The sequence below is a fragment of the Myotis lucifugus genome, unplaced genomic scaffold (genome assembly GCF_000147115.1).
Source record: "Myotis lucifugus unplaced genomic scaffold, Myoluc2.0 scaffold_80, whole genome shotgun sequence".
Classification (NCBI taxonomy): domain Eukaryota; kingdom Metazoa; phylum Chordata; class Mammalia; order Chiroptera; family Vespertilionidae; genus Myotis; species Myotis lucifugus.
In genome coordinates, this window is record NW_005871128.1 from 2,423,135 (window position 1) to 2,447,509 (window position 24,375).

Consider the following 24,375-nt stretch of genomic DNA (forward strand, 5'->3'; position numbering starts at 1 on the left):
TTGAATATTATATATATTATATATTATTTTATTACATATTATACATATTATTCAAAAATTGCCTAAATGCAATGTGTTTCCTGTGATGTTTAATTCTTACCTCTAAATCTATTTCTAATAGGTTAATTTCCCAATACAAAAGTCTTCAAAATTCTGAATATCAAAATTAAATGAAGCTTCTTATTCCATTCTCTTCTTCTTAAGGTTTCATCCAGGAGAAATCTCACCAATGTGTTGTGTTCCAGGCCCCTCCCACATGTCCTTTCATGTCATGGCTGACAAGTTAGTACTGAGAACATCACTAAATGCGACCTAAGTGACCAGCACCAGTGGGAGCACAACTGTATGTGAGGTCCCAAGTAGACATCACCCCTCTAATGAGTGTGTCTTTCCAACTTGGTCCTTACCGAGGGTCAAAAGACACGACAGCACATTCCTTAGCATATGTGAATCAAATATTTGCTTCTTCAGTATTTAATCTATACTAAATGCAATCTCATATGATCAACCTAATATATAAGGGAACAGTGATATTTCTGTCCAAAGTCCCCTTCTTCCTTGACTTCTCTATTTAAAACTGCACACACACACACACACACACACACACACACACCCTTCACTCTAGCATTTCCTGCCCCTCATTCTTGTTATCACTTTCTAATTTTCATCTCTCATCCCTGCTTTACTTATCACTTGCTAACTTATCACAATTTACTTATTCGCTTTATTGTTTCTCTCCCCCTGTTGCTCCTGTCCCACAAAACCGTAAACTCAGTGAGGAAATTTTATCTTTCTTATTTGGTGATATACCTCCAGCACCCAGAACAACGCCTGATCCGAGGCACATGGTTCCATAAATATTTGTTAAATGGACAACAAAATAATGTCTAGAACATCAACAACCAGTTAACTGCGATATCCTACTAACATAAATAAAGAGAGTCTCATTATTAATATGGCACAGGAAACATAATACAAAAGCTTCACTGACTTACCTTTTGCTCTTGTATCTGGGCCTTCACCACTTTGAACTCGGCCGATGGTGGCTTCTGATTGGCCACAAGCTCCTCGGTGTCCACCATCCAGCTGAGCAGGGACTCCAAGGCATCCTGGAACCTCCCGCAGTGCAGCAGGGCCTCCTGCAGCTGGGCTGCTCGCTGAGCCACCTGCAAAGTTCCAGTTGGTCCCACTTATTTACTAGCTTAATAAAACAATGAAATTGCCTACTGGCCACCACTTTTCATGTTTATCTTCCTATTTGGTCACAAATTTTCTTTTCTTTTTCATATAAAATCTACCCAAAGCATAGATAGTGGACAGGATGGGGGTAGAATAGCATCAATGTTTAGCAAGTAAGCCAAGAAGATAAGGTTGCCATCAAAAACAGTCAATGTAAAAGACAAAATCTCTGCGATTTTGGAAATATCCAATGCATTTATGATTAGCAATGAATGATTGAAATATTTTCAGGCTGCTGAAAGAAACAACGCATTAGTCACTTTTATCATTATCCTTGAGATTCATTTTTTTATTTCCTACTGATGCATATCAGAAATAGTGATAAAAAAGACGATTAAAAAATAACTATTATAACAGAGAGAATGAAAATTCTGTTTTGCTAGGCAAAATAACTATAAAGTATCCAATTAAATTCTGCTAGCTCCAAGCTCTGAGTCCTTATTTAACTGACCAGGGCCTTTGTCTTCTAGTAAATGGAATCTCTGGGTCCTACAATACCCTACTGCCCTTCTCATAGATCTCCTTTTTGGACTAAAAAAGTAGTTGGCAAGATATTTTAAGCACTATGGAATATATTTTCATCTGACACTGCATTCCAATTGTGTTCAAAGTGCACTACAATATGAATCCGACTTCAAAGAATGATAAATGTGGGTTTGAGACCTGGCGATGCTTAAGATTTCAATGCAGCAAAATTTGTATGCGAACAATCACCACCACCACCAGATAGGCACTGCCATCTAATAACAATTTTCTGATAATTTATGTCATGTCAAGATCTGCTATTGTGTGTCAGCATTCTCTCTTTATTATTTAAGGAGATTTTTTTTTTTGGAGATATTTTTGGAGATATTTTATTTCCCACATGGGTATTTTTTAAAAGGTGGGAATCTCTACCTTATAAGTAAAATAACATTTGCTGTCAATGGTCTATCAGGAGGGTGGCAACCCTTAGTCCAGTGCAGATAGACAGGCATAGTTGCTTTCACTTGCATAGTGTGACCTATTATACAGTGGAATTAGTTGCTGACATTTGAAAGTTAGAAGATTTCACTAAAAAACTGAGATGTCCAGGTTCCTTGAAAGTAAATATACTCTTTGGCAACAGTGAGCAAGACCCCTACAAGGCAATCTTTGCTGGAGCTAAGTGGTTACTGTGCCTTTAGAGGTGCATGGGGTCTCTCAACACAGGACAGTGTCATGGGCCACCTGCCATTACCCTTGCACTATTGTGCCTCTATCAAAGTCAAGATAATGACAGGGAGAGGCCCTGTTTCCTCCAGCTGGCTCCTTTCATTTATGCTTCCTAACAAGCCCTGTAGGCATTGGAGTTTGGGCCATCCAGTTTATAGCAATATAAAAAAGTGGACATGTTTAGGGAAGTCTGGCTACTGTAAATACGATTTGTGGTCACAACAAATGCTAGTGAATGATAACAAACAGAAAGGACAGCGAAGGGGAAGGGAAAGTTACCTTTTTATTGAGAGTCTTCCACCTGGCATTGACATCGTCCAGGTCCTGCTCCAAACCTTGGGTGCTGGTGCTGTTAGCAGCACTCTGAATAAGGCCCTGGCCCAACCAGTTTACATCTTGCTGTTTAACCTGCAAGGGTTCAATCTCTTCTTTTTGGAATACCTGCAGTTGGAAGAGCAATAATCATATGAATTATATGACCTAATAACCACCAAATATAAACATTGATTCAGTGATTGGATATCAATCATTAGAGATAAAGATAATTTTTGTTGCTATGATATTATTCATATCATAGCAACCTTATTAATAAGAGAAAGTTAACTAAATATAAACTCATAATACTAATTATTAACACTATTCATGAATACAAAATAATAGTCTAAGTGCATTTAATCAGATTACCTATGAAACCAAGAAAACAGTGTATGTCCTCTCTTTACTGTTTCATTATCATACCACTAGAAATTTCCTATCATTCCAATTTAACTATAGTATAAAATGTACGAAAAATGCTAATGAACAAAATGATAAGATGGGTCCAAGATGAACCCGTTTACTGGGCAAGGGTTCTTATAGGCTCTTCTAAAAATGCCTGCTGTTGGCTGGCATTAAAGTTTGATGAATCACTGACAAGATGAAGTGAGCCAAGATGCCAATCTATGACTTGCCAGATGGGCCAAAATACAGGGATCAGAAAAGAAAAAATGGCATAGGCAAGTATATATCCCTAAACATCTAGCCCCCTCAATCTCTATCAAGATGCCAATAGGCTTGCAAGAGGCATGTAGACCTCACCCCAGGACCTCAGGACCTGATCACACATACCACTAGCACAGCAACTGTGGTTACGCTTTGGTCACTGCCTCCCCTGTCAGCAGCTTTCCAGAACTTCTCCTCCCATCCAACTTACAGTCCCTGGTTGCCTGCCTGTAACTGTCCAAAGAGCTACCGTGTTAGAGCAAAATGCAAGCTCCATGGAAGCAGAAAGTTCTCTTTTCCTTATAATAGTTTCAGGCCCTGGACCTCCCATAGTACCTAACATGCAATATTGTACTTGATGATTATTTGCCAAATAAACATCAGTATAGAAAAATAGTATTATGTCTTGGAATGAATGATATCAACCCCTAAACAGATTATACTGGGGGGGGGGGGTAGATCAACATTTTCATAGACAATATAAATGTTTTCAATACAGGAGTTAAAGGATGTCATAAAGAAAATAAGTTAATTTAACTCAGAAAGGAAAGTTTCAGCTAAGATAGTAAGGTAAGACAAGGTTTTGGTTCTGAGCTGTTATACTATAGGGCACTATACAAATATATCAATAGCCCAAGTGAACAAACAGTTAAGCAGAACATACAAAACATAACAAAGGCAAATATCAAAACAGTACTTAAGATAAAATTCAGGCACCGTGTGGAAAACAATTTTGAAAGATGCAGAGGCTGCAGGAGACAAACTCTCTCGACTCTGGCCAAGGCCCCAAAGCAGGCTACTTCCGTGTTATTGTATGAATGAGTACATTAAGGAACAGCAAACAAATAAATGATCATTTCCTCTAGAAGTCCCCTCCTATATAGACAATTTCCACACTGGAGAACTGTTTCTATATAACAATACCATATTCACGTAATCAAACAAATTATAAGAATTCCCCAAGTCACTGAGGAACAAAAACACAAGTTTCCGTAAGTTTTTAAAAGGCATAAATTTACTTAATAAGGCAATGCAAAGTTGAGACAAGGTGGTAAAAATAGAGTTTGGTGCTGTATTATGATTCTATTTCTTTTCCATACCACTTTCTAAGTTACTACTTCTATGAATCGCTGTGGATATGTTTTACCACACACACACACACACACACACACACACACACACAAGAGGAGGAGGGACTGCTACATTCTTAAGCCCAAGAACTTGTCTGGTATATAAGGATTCAGGGAAAAGTTCTATTCTCCCTCTCAGATAATTTTCAGGACGGAAAAAAAAGCGCACCCTAATATAATGTTGTAGTAAATTGCCTTAATCTCTTTCTTACCTTGGTTTTAAAGAAATTAATTTTAGAGTTGCATATCAGAGTAGGTCTAGGTGAGTCTGTGGTAATTTTCTGAAGTACTACAAAAATATACTAAGGGTTATAAAAGTTAACTACTAAAGAATCTATGTACTCCTAAGAGCTTCATTACTTTCTACAAATAAACTGCAAGATCCTTTACATAAAAATGTACTTAGCCAAGCTTTTAAACTAGCATGTCATTTAAAGCATGCTTAAGGAAAGGGCATTGCTGACTCGGGCAATTATTTCACGGACTGAGAAACTTTTCTGAAATTGTCCAAATCCCTTATCTCTCAGTGGTAGCAAAATACTTATCAAGAGAGACTTTCCCCTTAACCTAGTCCATAAGCACACACACAGAGAGAAGCTTAAAATAAAATAAAATTACCTCTGAGGCAAAGTTTACCAGAAGAGCTTAGAAAAACTACCAAAATAACTGAACTTCAGTCTAAGTGGGAAGAAAAAAATTACAGGCCTGACAAACAACCTCTGCTTATTACGGGGCTGCACCCTTCACTTTCTTACCTCATTCACCACTCACAAAGAGCCAGGCGCTAGCTATCGGGGCTGCAAAATACAGCACAACGTAACTTCTCTACTGCCACATGCAGAGCGACTGAGAGAAAACTTTCAGCACATTTTAAAACATCCTTAATTTGAGTGGAGTACTTCGCAGACCACAACAATATAATATTGTGTTTGTACCTTCATGACTAAGCCTGTTCAAGCTTAATAAATCCAATGTAACTGCCCCTAAATGGCAGTGTCTTAAACCACAGTTTGTGTAAAAGCTGAACGTTCACATAAATTCACAGTGGAGGCAGTCTAAGTGATGGCACACAGCCACCAGCTGCACAACCAATAGCAGGACTCTCGACAGCTGGGAATGATCATGCCCCAAACCCCCACCTAATTAGTTTGCTGTAATGATCAACTTATCAATATCTGGCATCTCGTAGGGCACTAGTCACCCCCACCCCCAGATGAAACACCAGTGACCACTTGAGAACAGAAACACAGAATTTGGCAGGGCAGGGTTTCACGTTTCCAGGAGTTACCTGAACTGACTGAAAGCCATTACAGGCTGTGTCCAATACTCCTGCCCGGGCCCTGGTTTTCCTGGGAGCTTTCTTTCTCGCTGCTCTGAATTTCGGGGAGCACTTCGTATGGGCCACCTCCATCTCCTGGGCAGAAAGAGGAGCCTCCACTTCCTCTTTAGGTGCAGGGTTCGATTCTTCCGAATCGCATGGTGTTAACAGAGTCGCATTTTCTTCTAAGCTTCTGCTACCACCATCTACGTGATTTCCCCCCAAATCTAAATGAGAGCGCCCCAAATCCTCAGGAGAATCTGCCTTCCATTCCCTGCTTTCTGCTGTGATGTGGAATTCTCCCGGTCCATATGTTTTCCCTTCTCCTCCTGGGTTAGAGATACACTCGTTTTCTCCATCTCTAATTAATGGGTCACACTTCACAGGGGTCTCTTTCCAGTCATTCTGCAGGCAGCAGTTTTCACCATGGGTCTCCCTCGGACCATTCACACCAGTTGTCTCCTCCAGGGGAGAAACACCATGTAAAATCATTTTGAAGTTCTCCTCAGGGTGGGCACTTCTACAGGAAAGCAACGGGATTTTCTGTTCACTAGTGGAATGGGCAGGAAGGAAAAGTGCATGTTGTTCTGCTATATGAACATCTTCAGCAGAAGACACGCTTCTGATTTGTGACTGGTCTCCAGTTAAAATGGCCTGTTTTTCTTCCCTCTCGGCTGGAGGGCTGCATAAGCCAGAGTCGTCCTCCTCCGACGTGAGGGAATTGGTCCCCCACCTGCACTTGCTGGCCTTGCTGACAGCCTGGGACACATCAGTAGGTTCAACAAAGGAGCTTTCACTTTTGTTTGCATAATCCATAAAATTGGCTGGGACAAACATCCGCCATGACCGTCTATGCTCTTTCTTTTCCGCGTGAGATTTGGCTTTGGGTAATCCTGTGGTTCGGATGATGTCGCTATTGAGTTTGAGCGCATCAAAGATCATCTTTTCATCTAGGGTGTGAGCTTCCCGACCTCTCAGCTCAAACACATTGGAAGAAGCCAGGGCACCGTTGGAGCATAAAGAACTAACATCCAGTGTCCTGTGACTGTAGGGCAAAGTCCGATCTCCAAAATGCCTGGAAGCCAGGCTGCCTTTTGAACCCGAGTCTATCTGTTCATTTAGTCTAACAGTGTCATAGATCGACCGCTGTGGGACATAACAGTCTTCGATATTCAGGTCCTCCTCCTCTTCACCCTTCCCTACACATGGGGGATTCTGACGTAAACAGTCTGGTCTGCTGAGTGGCTTCCCCATTGTGCAGAAAGTTAAAGCAAATATTGCAGCTCTTGAAACAGAAATTAAGAAATAAGGCAAAGCATCTTTCGAAAAAGTATACCTCTGCACAGAACTATACAGTGTCTTTAGCATAAAGACACATGCTCAAATAATACACGTCATAATCTATGAGGTGTTTAAGGTCATCATCAGTGCATCAGTCTAAATGCAACTATCCTTGTAGCTGGTAGTTTTTAGAATGATTCTAAAAAAATAAAGTGCATCAAGAACACAGAGCAGAAACCTCCACACCTCCCCGTTCCCCAGCCCCCAAAGTTCCCTTTCACATACTCCAAAACACAGAAAACAACAACAAACATACACTTAACAGTGGCTCAAACAGTCAGAACATTCCATTGTCAGTTCATTTCCCTTTTTAGTCTAATTTTGCATCCGAGGTTTCCAGATTAAAATGTCCAAGGGAGCAAGCATTTTAACAGGCTGAACGCTAACTTAGGCAGAGTGCTGGTTAACTGTAATCCACTTAAAGATGGCTTACAAAACTTCATCTCCTGTATAAATAAACCATGCTTCAGAAACTTAAAAGACAAACACAGGGACCGCGTATTGTCAGATGAAGGCACAGAACAGATCTTCAGAGGAAAATCAGTCTAATGTTGTAAGAAAGTTAAAATTTTCTTTTGCCTTTTTTTGGGGGGGTGGGGTGGGGGCGTAGCTATAAATAATCTGGATTCAAACGGCAGTTTTTCTTCCCATATTAAGCTTCTTTGAGGCTACTCAGAAGTACCCAAAGGAGGGGGGAAAAATAATTCGGCTTTTGGACAGCCGGGCCAGTACAATCCAGCAACTGTTTAAAGTAAATAGTTTAGAAAGCATGGTGTTCTAGAAACTCTCCTTTAAAAAAAAAAAAAAGCCAGTTTCCAGAATCTTATCTGATCCTCCTTAAGAAGGCTTATTCCACCTGAGGCAGTTGCAGCAAAGAAGAGTTCCGAGTTCCCTCTAAGGCACAGGCAGCGTCATTCACATTCCAGCTGGAAACCGAGACTCGTCTAGCCTTTGAAGCTGACCAAGTGTGGCCGCAGTTTGTCTTTCATTTTAGCTACAGCTGGAGCGAGGCAGAGGTGTCGGAGGCGGAGGCAGGGAAGGAACTCCGGCAGGGAGCTCCGGCGCTGTCCCCAGCTCCTCACGGCAGCAGGGCCCCCGGCGGGGCAGGCATCCTCCCGAGCCAGGGCGCTCCCGGGAAGGTCCTCACTCTCTTTAGGCAACATGGGCTCCGTCCCTTCGCTCCGTCCCTGCGCCGAGCGCTGCGGACGCGCAGCTCTGTGGCTCCTCCGCGGCTAAGCCCTCCGGAGCCTGAACTTCGCAGTCATCGTGTCTTTGACTCCTCGCCTCTTCTCCGAGCCGGGTGAGCTGTTTCAGGGGGAGGAACCTAGAGGCCGAGAGGCTGCAATGCAACAGCTTGGTGGTGACATCAGCGCAAATCAGACCCGCTGGGGGGAGAGGGGCAGCTCGGGGTTCAGAATCGCCCAAAGCTCACCACCTAGTTCAGAATAGGAAGGGAGAGGAAGGGCTTGCAGAGGCTGAACGTGACAATAGGAGCTCCTGGGGGAATCATTTCTGAGAATGTCCGGTGCTCATTTGAATATTAAATGAGGAGAAAAGGAACTAACAGGTTCCTACCCTTCTGCCGAAACCACTCCCTCACACAGTTGCAGACTCTGTATTAGTATCTGCCATGCTAAGTGCGGATCCCTTTGAAGTGGAGTGTTGTGTCATTCCTTTTTGAAGCCCAAGTTCAAGTCTAACCGTTCTCCAGAGTAAATTATTCCTATGGCAAGGTGCCCTGAGCACCGCTGACATGAATATTAGTAGTTACTAATAACCATGCAGCCCTCTTGAGGTTAACAGATCAAGGGCAGTAAGTGACTCCAGATATTTCATAAACAAAATCACATGCACAGATGTTTATCTACTGAACAAACACGCTCTTAAAATACTGTTTGAAAATAAATTCAGCAAACCATGCCATAGCCCTTGGGGGGAAATTAATACTCTTATTTAGGTAAAATAAAATCTATCCATCCTTTATTTTACAAAATAAGCAACATTGCCAGATTAGCAGATAGATTAATACATGAGGGCAGACTATCTTTTCTCAGTCTCACAAGATAATAATTTGAACATAAAACTGCACTGATTCCAAGTGAAGAAGGCAGCTCTAGTAAAAACAACCTTACGTTTTCTTATACTTTTACAGAAAAGACATGGGACAGAACTTTTGTTTCTTTAATGAGAAAACAATTCCAAAACTATTTTTACAAACCTAAAATTAAATCTTTTTAAAAAATCTATGCATAACCAGACTCTCTAAGTAACACCCCTTTCACAATTATTAGATACAAGTCAGCATGTGGTCAAGTTGGAAAATATATATATAAAGTACCCATCAATATCATAATATCAATTCAATGCCCATTTTTCATAAACAAGAAGGGAAATATTTCAACAGGTACCAGATCCTGTAGTGTTAGAGTACACAGTCTGCTCTGAGGTGCTGACAATAAGAAAAAGAAAAAACATGCACACACATTATCATGTCTGAACAGTGGGCTGAGCACTAGGCCGGGAATTAAGAGACTACGTTACTCCCAATTGCCACTATCTTTTTTGTTGTTGTTAATCCTTACCTGAGGATATATTTCCCCTTGATTGAACCTGCAATCCAGGTACATGCCCTTGACCAGGAATCAAACTGGAGACCTTTTGGTTCGAGGGCCAACACTCTAAACATTGAGCTACAGCAGACAGGGCCTAAAGGCCACTATCTTCACAGGTAAGCCTGTAAAGCTACTTATTCATGGCAATATTATAGTGAAGTTTCCATGAAATGTGAATGAGTGCCTTTCTTTAAATATTCTGAGATACTCAGAACTTCTCATAAGAATAGTCCTAATTCAGTCTACCTTATACTCTAACTCTGAATCATCTATATATATAAAAACCTAATGACTGAATGACTGAATGACTGAACGACTGACTGGTCACTATGATGTGCACTGACCACCAGGGGGGAGAGAGTGCAGGAGCTGCCCCCTGGTGGTCAGTGCACTCCCACAGTTGGGTTCATGGCTGGCAAGTGCAGCTGCAGCAGTGTGAGCCTCTTCCACCTTCGTGGCAGCACTACCGAGTGGCAGCAGCGGCAGGCTCACTGGGCTCGGGCTCCTCCCCGGCCGCCTGCTGCTTTGCACACTACTACATCCCCCGAGGGGTCCCAGATTGCTAGAGGGCGCAGGCCAGGCTGAGGGACCCCATCGGTGCACGAACCCATGCACCAGGCCTCTAGTTAGTACAATAAAAAGAGCAACAAGTAATCTCACATTTGAGATGGATAGTACATTTTAAAAACTACAAAGGTAATTCATTTATAAGTTCAACTATTCATCAAATAGTGCTCACTATCTGCCAAACCCCATGGCCAGCACTGGCAAAACACTGGAACACAGAGTTGAAGTGACACTGTTCTTGCAATGGAAAATATGAATGACAGAATACAGTTTGGAAGTCGGGAATGCTATGAAAAATATCCTCTAGTTGATTATGTTTAAGTATATGCCATTTATTGAACAACTAAATTCCTATTTATTAAACTGATTTTGACTAATTCTATAAATGATAATCCTAATACATTTGGATTCAAGTTAAAATTTGCACTATTACACTGATATTTATGACAATAACACACACACACACACACACACACACACACACACACACAATCTTATTACTTGAAACCGTATTCCAAAGACATATCTAGATAACATGAAAGAACTTATATTTAGAACAGAACTGGACTGGTTTACCTTTTCCTCCCAAATTTGGTTTACACAGCTACTTTAAATATTATTGTATCTGATGTTAATAAAATCAAGATATGATAAATTGTGTTAATTATTAATCATGATAGCTAGAGCTCTCACATTTTCATGAGACAAATACACAATGAATAAAATGACCAAAGTTTTTCTGAAAAACTGTCAACACTATTATTTCATACAATGTTAAATTTTCTCAATACATTACTTACTTACATAGCCTACTAGATGGGATCTAGTTAAAGTATCTTCAAAAGGAAGATGATCTTGGAAAAGTACACAAATACTAATTAAATTATAAGCAAAAACAGAGCATTTGCTCATTTTTATATTTCCAAAGTTAAATCTTTCAAAAAGGAAGTTCCTGAAAAATCTTACCACTAAGTACAACATTCTACCTCACAGGAAAGTTAAAAGGCTAATTTTATCAACTGGAACATGCAGGTTTTAGAGCTGAAAGAGTGGAGTTATTAAAAAATTCAGTGTGTAATAAAGGGAAAAAGGTCTGTGTGAATAAATGCAACATTATTCATGAAAACCGACAAAAGTATCCTCCTGGCAATAACTCCTGAAATCTGGACTAGAAGCCAAACAAGAGATATCTGTGTTTTTTTTTGCTGTGAGTATAAAAATAGGCCTTAGGAGCAACAATTTCTCTTATTCTTTCTAAACTGGATAGGCCGTTTGCTAATGAAAACTGAAAGCATTCTATATTTTTAGTTTTCAAACTAATACACTTCCTCACAAATGGCTAAAAGGGTTTACGAAGATAATCATCAGATGAATATACAATAGCTACTTATTTCAGTGGAAAATGTTTATATTTAATAGAAAGTAGGCTATTTAGACTCCATCACAAAAGCAAACAAATTCAGAAACTCTTAATGGATTCATTATCTGATCTTGATGGAAAATACCCTATCTAATAAAAGGCTAATATGCAAATCATTCCCTTGACTGGGAGTTGGACCAGGAGTTCAATGGGAAGTTCGACCAGGGGGCAGGGCTGGCCGGCCAACCGCCCATGGCCCCTCCTCCCCACTGGCCCCGACCCTGACCGCCCCCCAACCCTGATTGGGGGCAGGGTCGGACAACCAACTGCCCATAGCCCCTCCCCCCAGCCGGCCCAACCCAATCAGCCCTGATCAGGGTGGGCCCGACCCCACCACTGCATGAATTTGTACAGTGGGCCTCTAGTCTTATATAATAAAAGGCTAATATGCAAATTATCGCCATGGATGGGAGTTCAACCAACTGGGAGTTAGATGTGCACTGACCACCAGAGGGGCAGTATGGAACAAAGGAAGGCCCCAGCTAGCAGCTGGAGAAGGGAGGCCCCAGCCGGTAGCCACTAGGGACCCTACCCATGCACAAATTTCGTGCACTGGGCCTCTAGTCTTTAATAAGCACTTGCTATTCTCCCTTTAAGTTACTACAATACTACTAAGACTATGTTTTCCCCCATCTTCAGATGATGGTGGATAAAAAATGTTCTCTGTCTATAACACAAAATAATTCTATATGTAAACATTATTAAAATATATGCACGTATGCATATATAACTTCTAAAAGTTGATTTTTAAAAAGCCATCCAGCAAATAAAACCAATATACATGTTAATGATCCCATTTAATTTCCTTCAGATTAACAAAAACAGAATCTGAAAACACTTTTCATATTAAAACACTGGAAAAAGAAATAAGTAATCTTGAAATTAAGACAAAGATATGTATGGAACAGGATGTGAGAGCAGACATTTTCTCTAGTATCCTGGTTCTTGCACATCTCCAAAAGCTTTTTACTTCATTTATAATCACAGTATTTAGCTACCCTGGGCTATTATTTCATGAATGAGTGCAGACTTACAGAAACATTAAAAAAACAACAACAAAAAACACCAATCAAATTAGCAACAAAGCAAATTCTTCTCTGTCCCTCTCACACACACAGACATGGACACACCTTTAAGCAACTTTCCACATTAGTTAAATACATTTTGTAAGTATCCTTTTTATCTAAGGGAGGCCTGTGATAAGGACAGTAGGTAATACAGTTGGATGCTTTTCAGTGGATCACTTTCAATTGGTAATACAGGATTATCCTGTTAACAACAACTAAAAAAACAATTTTAGAAAATCCTGTTATAAAACCTGACTGGAACTGCCCTTAGAACACCTGTTTTCATGCCCCAATCTTAAATTAAGTAAAAGAAGTTAAGAGAGGCTATGTAACATAAAGAGTCGCAGCATTAATTAGCAGCAAACACGGAAAGAACCCACGTTGCCGGGTGCCCTTTTGACAACGCTTTCGGAGCAGTATGGTATATTCCTGTGTGACGTAGGAAAGAGGGCACCCATCTGTTATGTCTACGCTGTGCTGGTGACAATATGAGGTATTACTAATACTACAGAGCAGAGTGGCTCCAACTCTTAGTAGCTTCATGTGGTCTCTGCTTCAGTGGGGCTTCTCTCTTGCCCATCACCTGGGATATTCCTTCTTCCCAGAATCTTATGTGCCACTTTGATGTGGCTGATTAAATAATGTGACCTTCCTCTAAAGCCCATGTATCCAGTTACAGTTTCTGTAGGGAACATATTTTCACCTTTAAAAATAACAGAGGGAGGTATCACACAGTTTCCTTGCTAATATACTCTCATTAACAAAAAAAATCCAGCCAAGTAAGAATATTTTTTTCCCCTAATAGAAACCTCTTCTGCAACAGCTCTATTTAATTTCCCCCTGCTCTCAACAAAAATGGAGAGCAATTCATCATGGGCCTCCCTGTATATAACAATATGGGCACACTTAAAAACCGCTATTAAAGCATTCTTCGGACAGTTTTATCTTTAAAAATATGGTAATATCACAGAGGCTGTTTTAAGATCATTTAATAAGTGTCTTTAGAAGATATTTGCATTTCAGCGGAAGTATTTCCAAACAGTGCTGAAACTACCTGGCTGCTCCACCTCACGACACCCGGCATTTTAGTTCACTCAGGATTCAAGTGACGCTGCCGGGGTTAAACAATGTCTTCACCTGGACCAGAGAAAATTTATTACAGTTTAATCAGGCATGTGTTCTGGTCTTTGTGGTTTCAACTTGGCTTCAAAATTCTCTGCGCTGTGTAATGCTATTTTCATTTTGGGGAAAAAAAAATCTTCAGCTCAGACAGACTTGTACCAGCGATGTGTTTTTATGTGGGGACAAAATGAATTGCCGTTGGGGCAGAAATAAATAGTAAGCAGGTTCTGAGTTCAGACGTTTTACCATGGCCTAGATAGAAGTGGGGAGGGGTGTATATTTAGCTAGAATGTGACAGTACATGTGTGGTAAAACATCAAGTTTCTTTGATCTTCACTGAAATTAAATCAAGTCAATATGGTGATAATGATTACTTCATGATAATGAGAAAATCTGATTGGCTGTTGATGACATCATAAGAATTGCCAGGGCATGCTCCTTGTATATAGTTGGTTACATATGTCTTTGATAAATAAAAATGTGGAAACATTAATATTACTTAATAATGTAGTTTTGATTTGAAGATAGTCTTGACCTAGGAGTCTTCAACAGGAGGTAGGGGTAGGGGGAACACCAAAGGACTTTTAGACTTTCTGCCTCAGAATTTATGAAAGTGTGCTAGAATCTGATGTAATAAGAGCAAAGTGTAAATAGGCAGATGGTACTCTGAGTTACCAACAGTAGTAGAAAACACCTCGCACTTCACACATTTTAGTCCAATGACTAATACTTAGAAGTAGAAAAACGTATGGTAAACAGAACTTACACTATCAAAATAACTATTGAAGCTAACTTGAAGCTAACTCAAAAACTTGAAGCTAACTCAAAAGGCAACACCAATCTATTTTCGACACTTGGAACAGTTTTCACCGACAGTGAGTTAGGACATGTGGTTCAGAATAGCATTTATTTTTAATCATTATGTCTGGGTTGGTATCTTAAACATGAATTAATGTTGTCCTTTCAAGGATATTAACTTATTTCTTAGGTTAAGTTTGGGGGAGATAATGGTAGCTGAGAAAGCCTGTCCTACCTACTTTAAATAACCCATTAAGTTCCTAGTGAATAAAAGGCACTCCATCCCGAGTAACTGGGTAATAGCTATTATTAAGTTTCAGTCCAACTCTAAAGGTAGTTTGTTTTATATTATTAAAAATTGTTATAAGATTTTATCTGTGACATTAGATTAAGCTAAATCTACCAAAAAGAGTAATGGCAAACAGGATTATATTTTAAAGTCTAAAAGAAAAATAGACTTAAAAAAGCCAGTACCTTCAGTGCTTTTCTGTCTTATTTTTAGAAATTAGAATAACTAGTAGTTTGCTATTTTTAAGCAAACTATTGGTTTTTCACTCAATACAAATCACTCCACTTAATGTCTATGCCCAACATTAACTAAATTAAGATCTGAATTGTAAACTAATTTATCACTTAAGATATAATCACCAAGACAATGAAAGGTCTGATTTCTCCTGGGGTGGTACTCACCACCATCACCATCACAGCATCTCCATATCAGTTTCTAAGACAATTTCATACATATTTATCTCATTTTCTCATAGGGGCCTGTTATAAAACACATTCCTTCAGTGGATGTTTCTGGTGCTTTGGATTAAAGTGAACAGTGGCTGGTTACTCAAGCCACTGTATTAGGTTACAGCAAAGATGATCTGAACATTTCCCAGAAAAAGTATCAGATGTGCAATGTGATAAACATCCAGGCTCTCACGCTCACTACCTGTGTGACCTTGGGCCAGTCACAGGACCTCTCTGGGTCTCAGCTTCCTTAGAATGAAATGGGGATAACAACAGCACCCACCTCTCCTGACTGTTAACAGGATTAAAGAGAGAGTTTAGAAAAAGGCTTGACACATAAGTGTTAACTGTTGTCAATGCTACTTTTCTAGAGCGCACACACACACACACACACACATACACACACAAATAAACAGAATTAGTGAATGTATAAATTACCACGTTATTTACCATAATAATACTCTTTTTTTCATTAGTTTGTTTTGTTAATCCTCACCCAAGGATATTTTTTCCATTGATTTTTTTTTTTTTTAAGAGAGAGTGGAAGGGAGGGAGGGGGAGAGAAAGATTAAAAAAAAAAAAAAAGATGTGAGAGAGACACATCAACTGGTTGCCTCCTGCATATGCCCCCAGTGGGGGCCAGGGATCAAACCTGCAACCCAGGTACATGCCCTTGACTGAGAATCAAACCCACGACCTTTTAGTGCACAGGCCAAAGCTCTACCACTGAGGCACACTGGCCAGGGCACTGGACTATATTAAATGAAGATGATCTATCCGCTTGGAAACTTTTAGTTGAATCACTGGGTCTCAAGACACTGGTGGTATATCATTATATTCTTTATTACTGAATGTCATTAAAACCAATCAACTCCCTCCAAAGATATCAGAGAACAGACTGACGTAGTACCCTAAGTGGTTTATTTTTCTTCACAATCGAATACAACAATCTCTGCAACCACTGATGGTAATAATGCTAAATTTAGTACTTTTCCGTTTGCAAAACACATTCAGTGCAATGGTGAGAGGACTCCTGTTTCTTGCTTTTTCTTACTTTCAAAAGAATTCTCTCCATGGAGAGCCACATTTCCCACCGTCCTCAGGCAGAGCAGCTCCATTATTTTTGCCCATTTTCTTACAGATAGTTGAAGTAGTGGAGAGAAATTAAGAAACTCATTTGTTTGTTTTTCAATACAAATTTGCAGAAAATCTAGAGAAATGAAAATGTTTCACAAAGGCACTAAACATGCTTAGTAAATTTCCTGAGTAAAAAGACAACTTGGTTACTGTCATTTATGCTTTCAAGTTTTGTCCGAATTCTACAGAAAAGCCTGATGTTCTCTCTGAGGAAGACTCACCCCTCCTCAAGCTCTCCTCCAGGCTCAGAGGCAACAACTGCCACAAAGCTTGGCTTTTCTCATACAGAATCCTCTCATATGAAATCTCTATGTTGTAAATCAGAAATATGGAAGTTTGATGGGGTAATGAAGAAACTAAAGTCAACAGTAGATAATTTCCTTTACCTTTAAGAATCAAGATCTAGCCCTAACTGGTTTGGCTCAGTGGATAGAGTGTCGGCCTGTGGACTGAAGGGTCCCAGGTTCCATTCTGGTCAAGGGCATGTACCTTGGTTGCGGGCACATCCCCAGTAGGGGGTGTGCAGGAGGTAGGTGATCCATGTTTCTTTTTCATCGATGTTTCTAACTCTCTATCCCTCTCCCTTCCTCTCTGTAAAAAATCAATAAAATATGTATTTTTAAAAAGAATCAAGATCTAAATACAGAATCACAGATGTTTAAGCCCTGAAGGTACTGGGCTTCTAAGGGATTTTATAAACAGCAAATAACCATAATAGTGAGGAAGAGGAGGAGGAGGAGGTGGAGGAGGAGCAGGAGGAGGAGGAGAAGGAAAGAAGGAGAGAAGGAGGGGAGAAGAGAAGGAGAAGGAAGGAGAAGAAAGCAGGAGGAGGAAGAAGAGGAAGAGGAGAAAATGAAGTTATTTTGAAGTTTTCAAAATTCAGTCACCTTGATACTGTTTATTAAAGATGAGCAAGGGAAACACTATGTCAAATATAACAGCACAGAATTTGGAAGTCCACTTCACTTACATTCATTTCTCATGGGAAACAATTTGGGTTTTGCAAATTGTTTTTATTTAGTCTTATTTTATCCTTTATGGGCTAATGGTGGGGCTTATCCCCACACTGGTCTCTACTGGAAAGTAAGACACGCCTCATCAATAGGACAGGGCCTGTGCCCACACCACAGGTTCACGAGTCCCATGCAGCAAATGCTTGCTATGTCGGACCTTCTCTGTGCAGGGATGAACATAGCTTTGTCCCCTGTTGAGATGCAACTTCTGTGCTTCCTATCATAAATGAGGCCAACTCTAGTGACACCGCACCCGGCCGACCATATTTACCTAACGTGCTATCAAGTGGCAGACATTCCTCGGCCCTGAGGAGCCTATTGTCCAATCAAAGAATGATTTACTCCTAACCGTCTGGGGCATGCGCCCAAGATCTTTGTTTTATAAAACCAGGATTACAACATGGAACCCCACTCTTTAAAAACATGAACTCTTGGAAGAAAAAAAGTTTACAAAATGAAATTCAATTAAGAAGGATAAGAAGACCATAAAAAAGGAAAGGGCAGGAAAAGCCTATAATTCACCATTAAAGAAAATGCTGGGAGACAAACACGAAGAGAACAAGCTTTCATGTACGGGAGTGGCCTCGGCAGCAGAGTTCAAAACACAGTGCTGGGCCCTCCAGATGTCAGCCGTGAATGAGATCATTAACAGACTCCATGATGTCAGTTTCAGGCTTCATGAAAAGTGCTGGGACGCTCCACGCACTCTTTTGACCTCTTTGTATCATCTCAGGCCTTATCCTATGAGGGCTCAAACCCCCAGGAAACTTTTGGAACACCCCCCCCTCCCCCATGTGCCTGGATATTACCCCCATTAATGCTCATTCAAGCTCAAACACTGCGTGACAGTCATATGAGAAGGTTCTACAAAAGAGACCATCTCCTTTCCATGAGAAATCTCCTAGAATAATAAAAAGTGCTCAGCAAAAATGAAGAATTCCCTACCTTGAACACATTAAGCTGCTGGTTGATGGTCTCTGTTTCCATAGCAACGGGGCCTTGAGAGTCCTCAAGTTCTTCGGCCTTCTGAAGCAGAGTAGAAAATTCCTTCAATTTGCTGTAGAAATCGCCGAGACGCTCAATTGTCCCGTCCACCTGCTCCTCTCTGGCTTGTGCTCGGTCCAGCAACTTGTTGCACTGTTTGCTGAGAGCCTCCAAGTCCCTTTTGATTCCCACAAGATCAGGAGAGGTTTCTTCCGTGGCCAGCATCAGCTTGCAGGTTTTGTTGGCATTGTCGTTGCTCGCTATGAGGGCTTCTAGTTTCTTCCGGAAGGCCGTAATGGCCTCCTTCTGCTTTTGTAACGTCTCTACATCTCTCCCCACTGGGGCCATGCTATCCAGTTCATCATCAAACTCTGCAAACTGAGAAAACATTTCCCGGATGGTATTCTGGAAATGTCCAATACCCTGAAGCTTGGTTTCTAAGAATGAACACTTCTCATCAACCTGCTGACTTAGGACATTATGCTCTTGAGCTAAGGTTTCTGCTTGTAATAAAACATCAGAGGCTCCCTTTGAGTCTGAGGCTTCCGCCACCAGGTCCTGTGCAAGGCCTTTGGCCAAATCTACCTGTTGCTTCAAGGTCTGAAGTGATTTCTGCTGAGTCTGCAACATGGTCAGGTATTTGCTACTGTAAGCCTGGGGTCCTAGAGAATCGTGGGCCTCTAGCTGTTCCTTTGCACACTGAAGCTGCCTTTTCGCTTCTTTGGACACTTCTTGAAATTCTTTAAACTTCTGGGCCATGTTCTCCAGAGAGAATTTCTTAGTGTGAAGTTGTTCAGTGACCATGTCTACCTTCTGCTTCAGTGATTTATTCTCTTCTGTAACCACCTCTTTATCGGTCTCACAGACACTGAGCAAGCTGTTAGCTGCGTTGTTCAGCAATTCCACCATCCCGAAGTGCTGGTCCATGTCCTTCTGCAGAGACTTTAACTTGGCAATAGAATTCTCTGTTTCAGCAGGATCCAAGTAAAATTTTATCTCTTCCAGGTTATTTTGACATTTATCTATCCACGGCCGGAGAGTCTCCATGTGTTCTTTATACTTGAGGGCTTTCCCCAAGCAATCTTTTACCTTGTCTTCTCTTTCTTTCACCTGCTTATTAAATCCATCCCAATTGGTTTTAATTGTGTTAAGTTGTAACTGTAAGGCTGCCTTCTCAGACCCTTGTGTTTCTAATAACAGATTTTCACCTTCTGCAATGGTTTTTTCATAAATACTAGACTGAGTAGTCAATGTTTTATTAAAGTCTTTCTGATCTTTCATTAAGGACTCCAAGACATCGAGTTTAGCTGATACTGGGTGGGACTTGTGTAGTTCTGCCTTCTTTGTATCCAGCCAAGCCTGAAAATCTCTAGACATCTGCTGAAACTGATGAGAGCTGGCACAGGCCAACTGAAGATGCTGGACATGATGCTCTAAAAATGAAATTACAGGCATGTTTATTTTACATCAAAATGCTGATTTCATCTATGAAAAGCCAAAAGGAAAATCACCAAATAAGTGTACAGGACTGTCTAAAAGCAAGAGTTTTCTCAGCACTGACTATGAGAATTACAAGTGAGCACAAGTTATTGACAAAGGGGGTAAAGGGAGCAAGAGGTAGGGGCAGCAACAACAACAAAAAAGACAATCAAGGTGAGGAGGAGGGAGACGATGGGAATCGGGAAAACTGCGTAAAGGTGCAGGGTGGCAGAGGACAAGCAGAGGACAGTCACACGCTGTCTGCTCTGCCAGGTCGTCTCCATTCCAGTAAGTGGAAGTGACAACTGTTCACAGTTCTAAGAATGCTGGTAAGTAATCCATCTCTTATCAAATATGACTGCTTCAATTCTATGACATGTACATTATCATGGAGACAATATAATGAAGCCCACAGGAACAGCGTAGGTTTGGGTCTCACCTCAACCTCTTAGGACCTCTAAGCCTTACTTCCCCAGATGTAAACGGGCAACATTTGTAAAAGCTGTTGTGGCCACTGAGGGACAGTACCTGAAAAGTTCTTAGCTTAATGCCTGTCACATAAAAGTGTCCATAGCAGTAATAATCATAATCTCAATAGCTAATATTATCAATATGATGTCCAAGTGAATGAGTAAGCCTAACTGATTTGATCAATAAACAAACCCAATCAATTAAAAAGTATGAACGGAGTCTTTACTAGGTTGCAAGACACCTAGGTCCATGGTTCTCAACCTTGGCTGCACATTAGAATCACCTGGGCCTGAAATCAGGCTTTTAAAAAGATTCCCAGGTGATTCTAATGTGCAGCCAAGGTTGAGAACCACTGACCTAGTGTTACTTTTCAAGCAGGACAGATACAGCAGTTGAATGTGCTCTTCCTAGGCAGGCCCCTCTGAGGTCAGTAACTCACTGCTGCTGCCTGCGACAAACCCTGGTCCACATGTCACGGAATCGGGGCCACAGGGGGCGAGAGGAAAGTAGAACCACATGCTTCTCTTTCACACATTTCTCTAGAAATGCGAATTTCTGACAGAGTCAGACAAAATTGCTGCAGATGAGAAAACGAGGCAACGCCTTTTTGATAACGGTATTCATCTGTTTATCTGGTGACATAAGTCTGTCACACAGCAACACAACATTTACGTCTTTTAAAAATCAAAGTGGAATACCTGAAATCTGAATGGGCCTTCGTGAAGTGGATTTTGCCAACTGTCCCTCCACTGTCTGCGTGGAACGACCCTCACTGTGTGTGCCCATGAACACACCTGCTCTCCACACTCGTGTGAGCGGCCCCCTCTTCACATACGCTCCCGATGGGGACAGATTCTCTCTAAGGTCCCAGATTCCTGGCAACAGCTTGGAAATAGACCACCTAAGATCTCTATTTCCAGGAAACAGATGTGTTAAAAGAAGAGAGACAAACCTGCTCTTTGTTCAATATCCTTGAATGACTTTAAGATGCCTTCTAGCTGCCGACTGAGTTCTGCTTTCAGGTACTCCTCTTTAACCAGGGCGGACAGCTCCTCACAGAGGGCCTGGGCCACTTGTATCTGCTTCGCCTCCTGCTCTATTTCCTGCTTCATTTTCTGGGCTGTTTCCAACTGCTGGCTCATAGCATCAGGGTGTGTGCTCACAGCCACACTGCTGCTGAGCTCGTTGTCCAAGTCCCCCAGTTTATCAGAAAGGCTCCTCAGCAGGCTTTGGTACTGTGTGCTTTTGACAATGGCTTGGTCGATCCGGTCACATCTGTCACTCAACTGTCCTGTGAGGCTGTCCCATTTCTGGGTCACAGCTGCTAGCTGCTCTCTCACAATCCCATGGAAAGCAGGGTGTTCACCAGGTCGGCTCAGAATGCCCTGGCCCGCTGCCGTGAGCTGCTCATACTGAGGTTTCCGGGTATCAAATTCTTGCAGCAGAATCTAAGGTAAAGAGGAAATGAGGGTAAATAAACGCACAAATTATTGAGTAATTAAATGCAGAAAACACAGCTCTAAGTTTCTAAAGAGACAGAAATGCTACTTACTTATCTAGTTTTCCTTTTTTGAGGTTTAGCTACTGCTTTCCTACTTTTGATTTTGAGGGCAGTGCAATTACCTTAAAGTAATCGAAAAAGCTCTGGTGCTTCACAGAGATAACATTTTGCCCAAAATAAGATCCCCCAAAGGGGAAAACAAAGCGGATAAATATTTTCAGCAGTCTGGGCAAAAGGAACAAAAATTCATGTACGAATTTTCATACAGAAGGGAAACACTGCTATTGGACAAGTTCCCATCGCACTAACACAGATTTGTTGTTTTCCTACTTGTACTTTTCTCTTTGTAGGATTTTAAAAATTACAGCATTTTACACCAAGGGAGTTAAGACTAGATTAACTCATGGTGCATTGATTTACAAAGGTTTCTTTGAACGTAAGGTTTACTGACAGTCTTTATAATCATGGTTTTAAATCATGTTGCTCAGAATGTGCAAGCTCAACATTGGCTCTCATTATAAAATGGAAGATCCAAACATTTTATTTTTCTTTAGTACAATATTTTAACTATCTCTGAGAGACTACCAGGATTGGGGGCGATTATTTCTCCCTAAATGTTTATGTACAGCTTTTGTTTCCATCCTCTTCACATGGAGCATGTACATGGATTTGTATCTTTCGAGTTCAGGATCAGCCTGTCTGCTCTAACACCACTCCTCACACATACAGAAATCTCACCGCAACCGCAACAGAGCTTCTGCGATTCCGGCCGCCTTAAATTTCATGGATGCTTTTCCCCTTGTGGATTTATTCCCTTATAATTAATCTAGTCTAACTAACCCCCTGGGTTTCAAGGTTCCCTCTCTGCTTCCCTTATTCTTTCTCCTCTTATTCAGTTTCTCTCCCCCCGCCCCACCCTGCCCCATCAAGACTGTACTGCATGAGTTTTACAAGTTTCATTATCTACTACCACACTCAAAATAAACAAAACCTCAAAGGAGTCATTTCTAAACAATAAAAAGCATATACTAGCTTCTCATAAAAATGTTATTATTTATACAATCACATTAATACTTCAAAGACGGCCCTTTGTAACAGAGTCTGCACAAACCATAATCCGAATGAAATGATCAAGGGACTTGACCCACTCCTGGGCTCAGCGTGCTGCTCTGGGATGCCTCACAGCTTTGGTCCTCTGGGGTTTATCATTAACCTCAGGACGGTATCTTAGGGGCATCGGAGACATTACAAATACACTCCAAGGGAGTGAAAGCACATACTCTGCAAAGCTACTATATTTGTAATGAAAACATTTGTCTTGTTAAGTCAAGTAATACTCACCTGCACCTGCTGCCTTTGTGTGTTCAGCATATTTGGGTCAATGGACAAGGGCCCAAGAACACTGACCATCAGTTCTTTTTCCACAAGCCACTGTTTTAACTGGGCCTCTCCGGTCTGGAACTGAGTTAGATTATTAGAGGATTCTTCTAGTTTTTGTTGTCTATCAACTGTCAATTGATTGAGTTCTTGCCACTTAGAATCTGAAAGAAAACAGAAAACTGGTGTTTGGTTTTTATACATTTAACATGACTATATCTAGGAAGACTACAGGATGTGACTCAAAATGATATATAATAGCTATCATTCTGTATTTATAACTCTTCTTTACAGAATTGATTAAAGTCTAAGCTAAGAGAATTGCATTTATTGATACAGATTTTATGGCCCTGATGGTTGTGTGTCAACTGAAATAAGAGGAAAGTAAAATTGAATCTGATGTTAGAAGATAATGCAGAATATGGAATATTCCTTAAAGCAAACAGGATCCTGAGCTCCCTCATTCCTTCTAGAAGTTCTCTAGAGTCTGTTAATCCAACTGTAACTGACCTGCTAAAACAATGAACATTAATTCTTTTGTTTAATATTAAATTCCAATGATCAATTCTAGGCAAGCGACTCCCATTTTTTTTAATTTTTAAATTTTATTTATTGATTGGGGGGGAGAGAGAGAGAAAGAGAGAGAGAGAGAAAGCATCGATTTGCTATCTCACTTATTTATGCATTCATTGGTTGATTTTTGTATGTGCCCCAGTGGCAATCAAACCTGCAACCTTGGCATATCGGGATGACACTCTAACTCAGCTACCTGGCTGGGGCCGTGACTCCCAAATTTTTATACCTGTACTCAATCATTCTCTTCTATTCAAGTTGCATGTTAGTAACCAGCTGCTTGAAAATTACACTAAGAAATCTCATTAATGCT

At 40.8% G+C, this 24,375-nt stretch overlaps 1 protein-coding gene across 10 annotated transcripts in view; it reads right to left on the minus strand.

Annotated features, from left to right (window-relative positions):
* The window catches only part of DST (dystonin), a 421,009-nt gene that overhangs the window by 73,474 nt on the left and 323,160 nt on the right, over positions 1–24,375 (minus strand). For 9 of the 10 annotated variants that reach the window (XM_023755570.1, XM_023755569.1, XM_023755575.1 and 6 more), the window contains 5 exons: positions 23,454–23,653; positions 21,564–22,059; positions 18,623–20,094; positions 2,713–2,874; positions 996–1,166 (listed from right to left, as the gene is read on the minus strand). In XM_023755570.1, coding sequence (XP_023611338.1) covers positions 996–1,166; positions 2,713–2,874; positions 18,623–20,094; positions 21,564–22,059; positions 23,454–23,653 — 2,501 coding nt within the window. Of the gene's footprint in view, positions 1–995; positions 1,169–2,712; positions 2,875–18,622; positions 20,095–21,563; positions 22,060–23,453; positions 23,654–24,375 lie in introns of all 10 variants that reach the window. The other variant, XR_002829777.1, reaches the window with a different exon arrangement.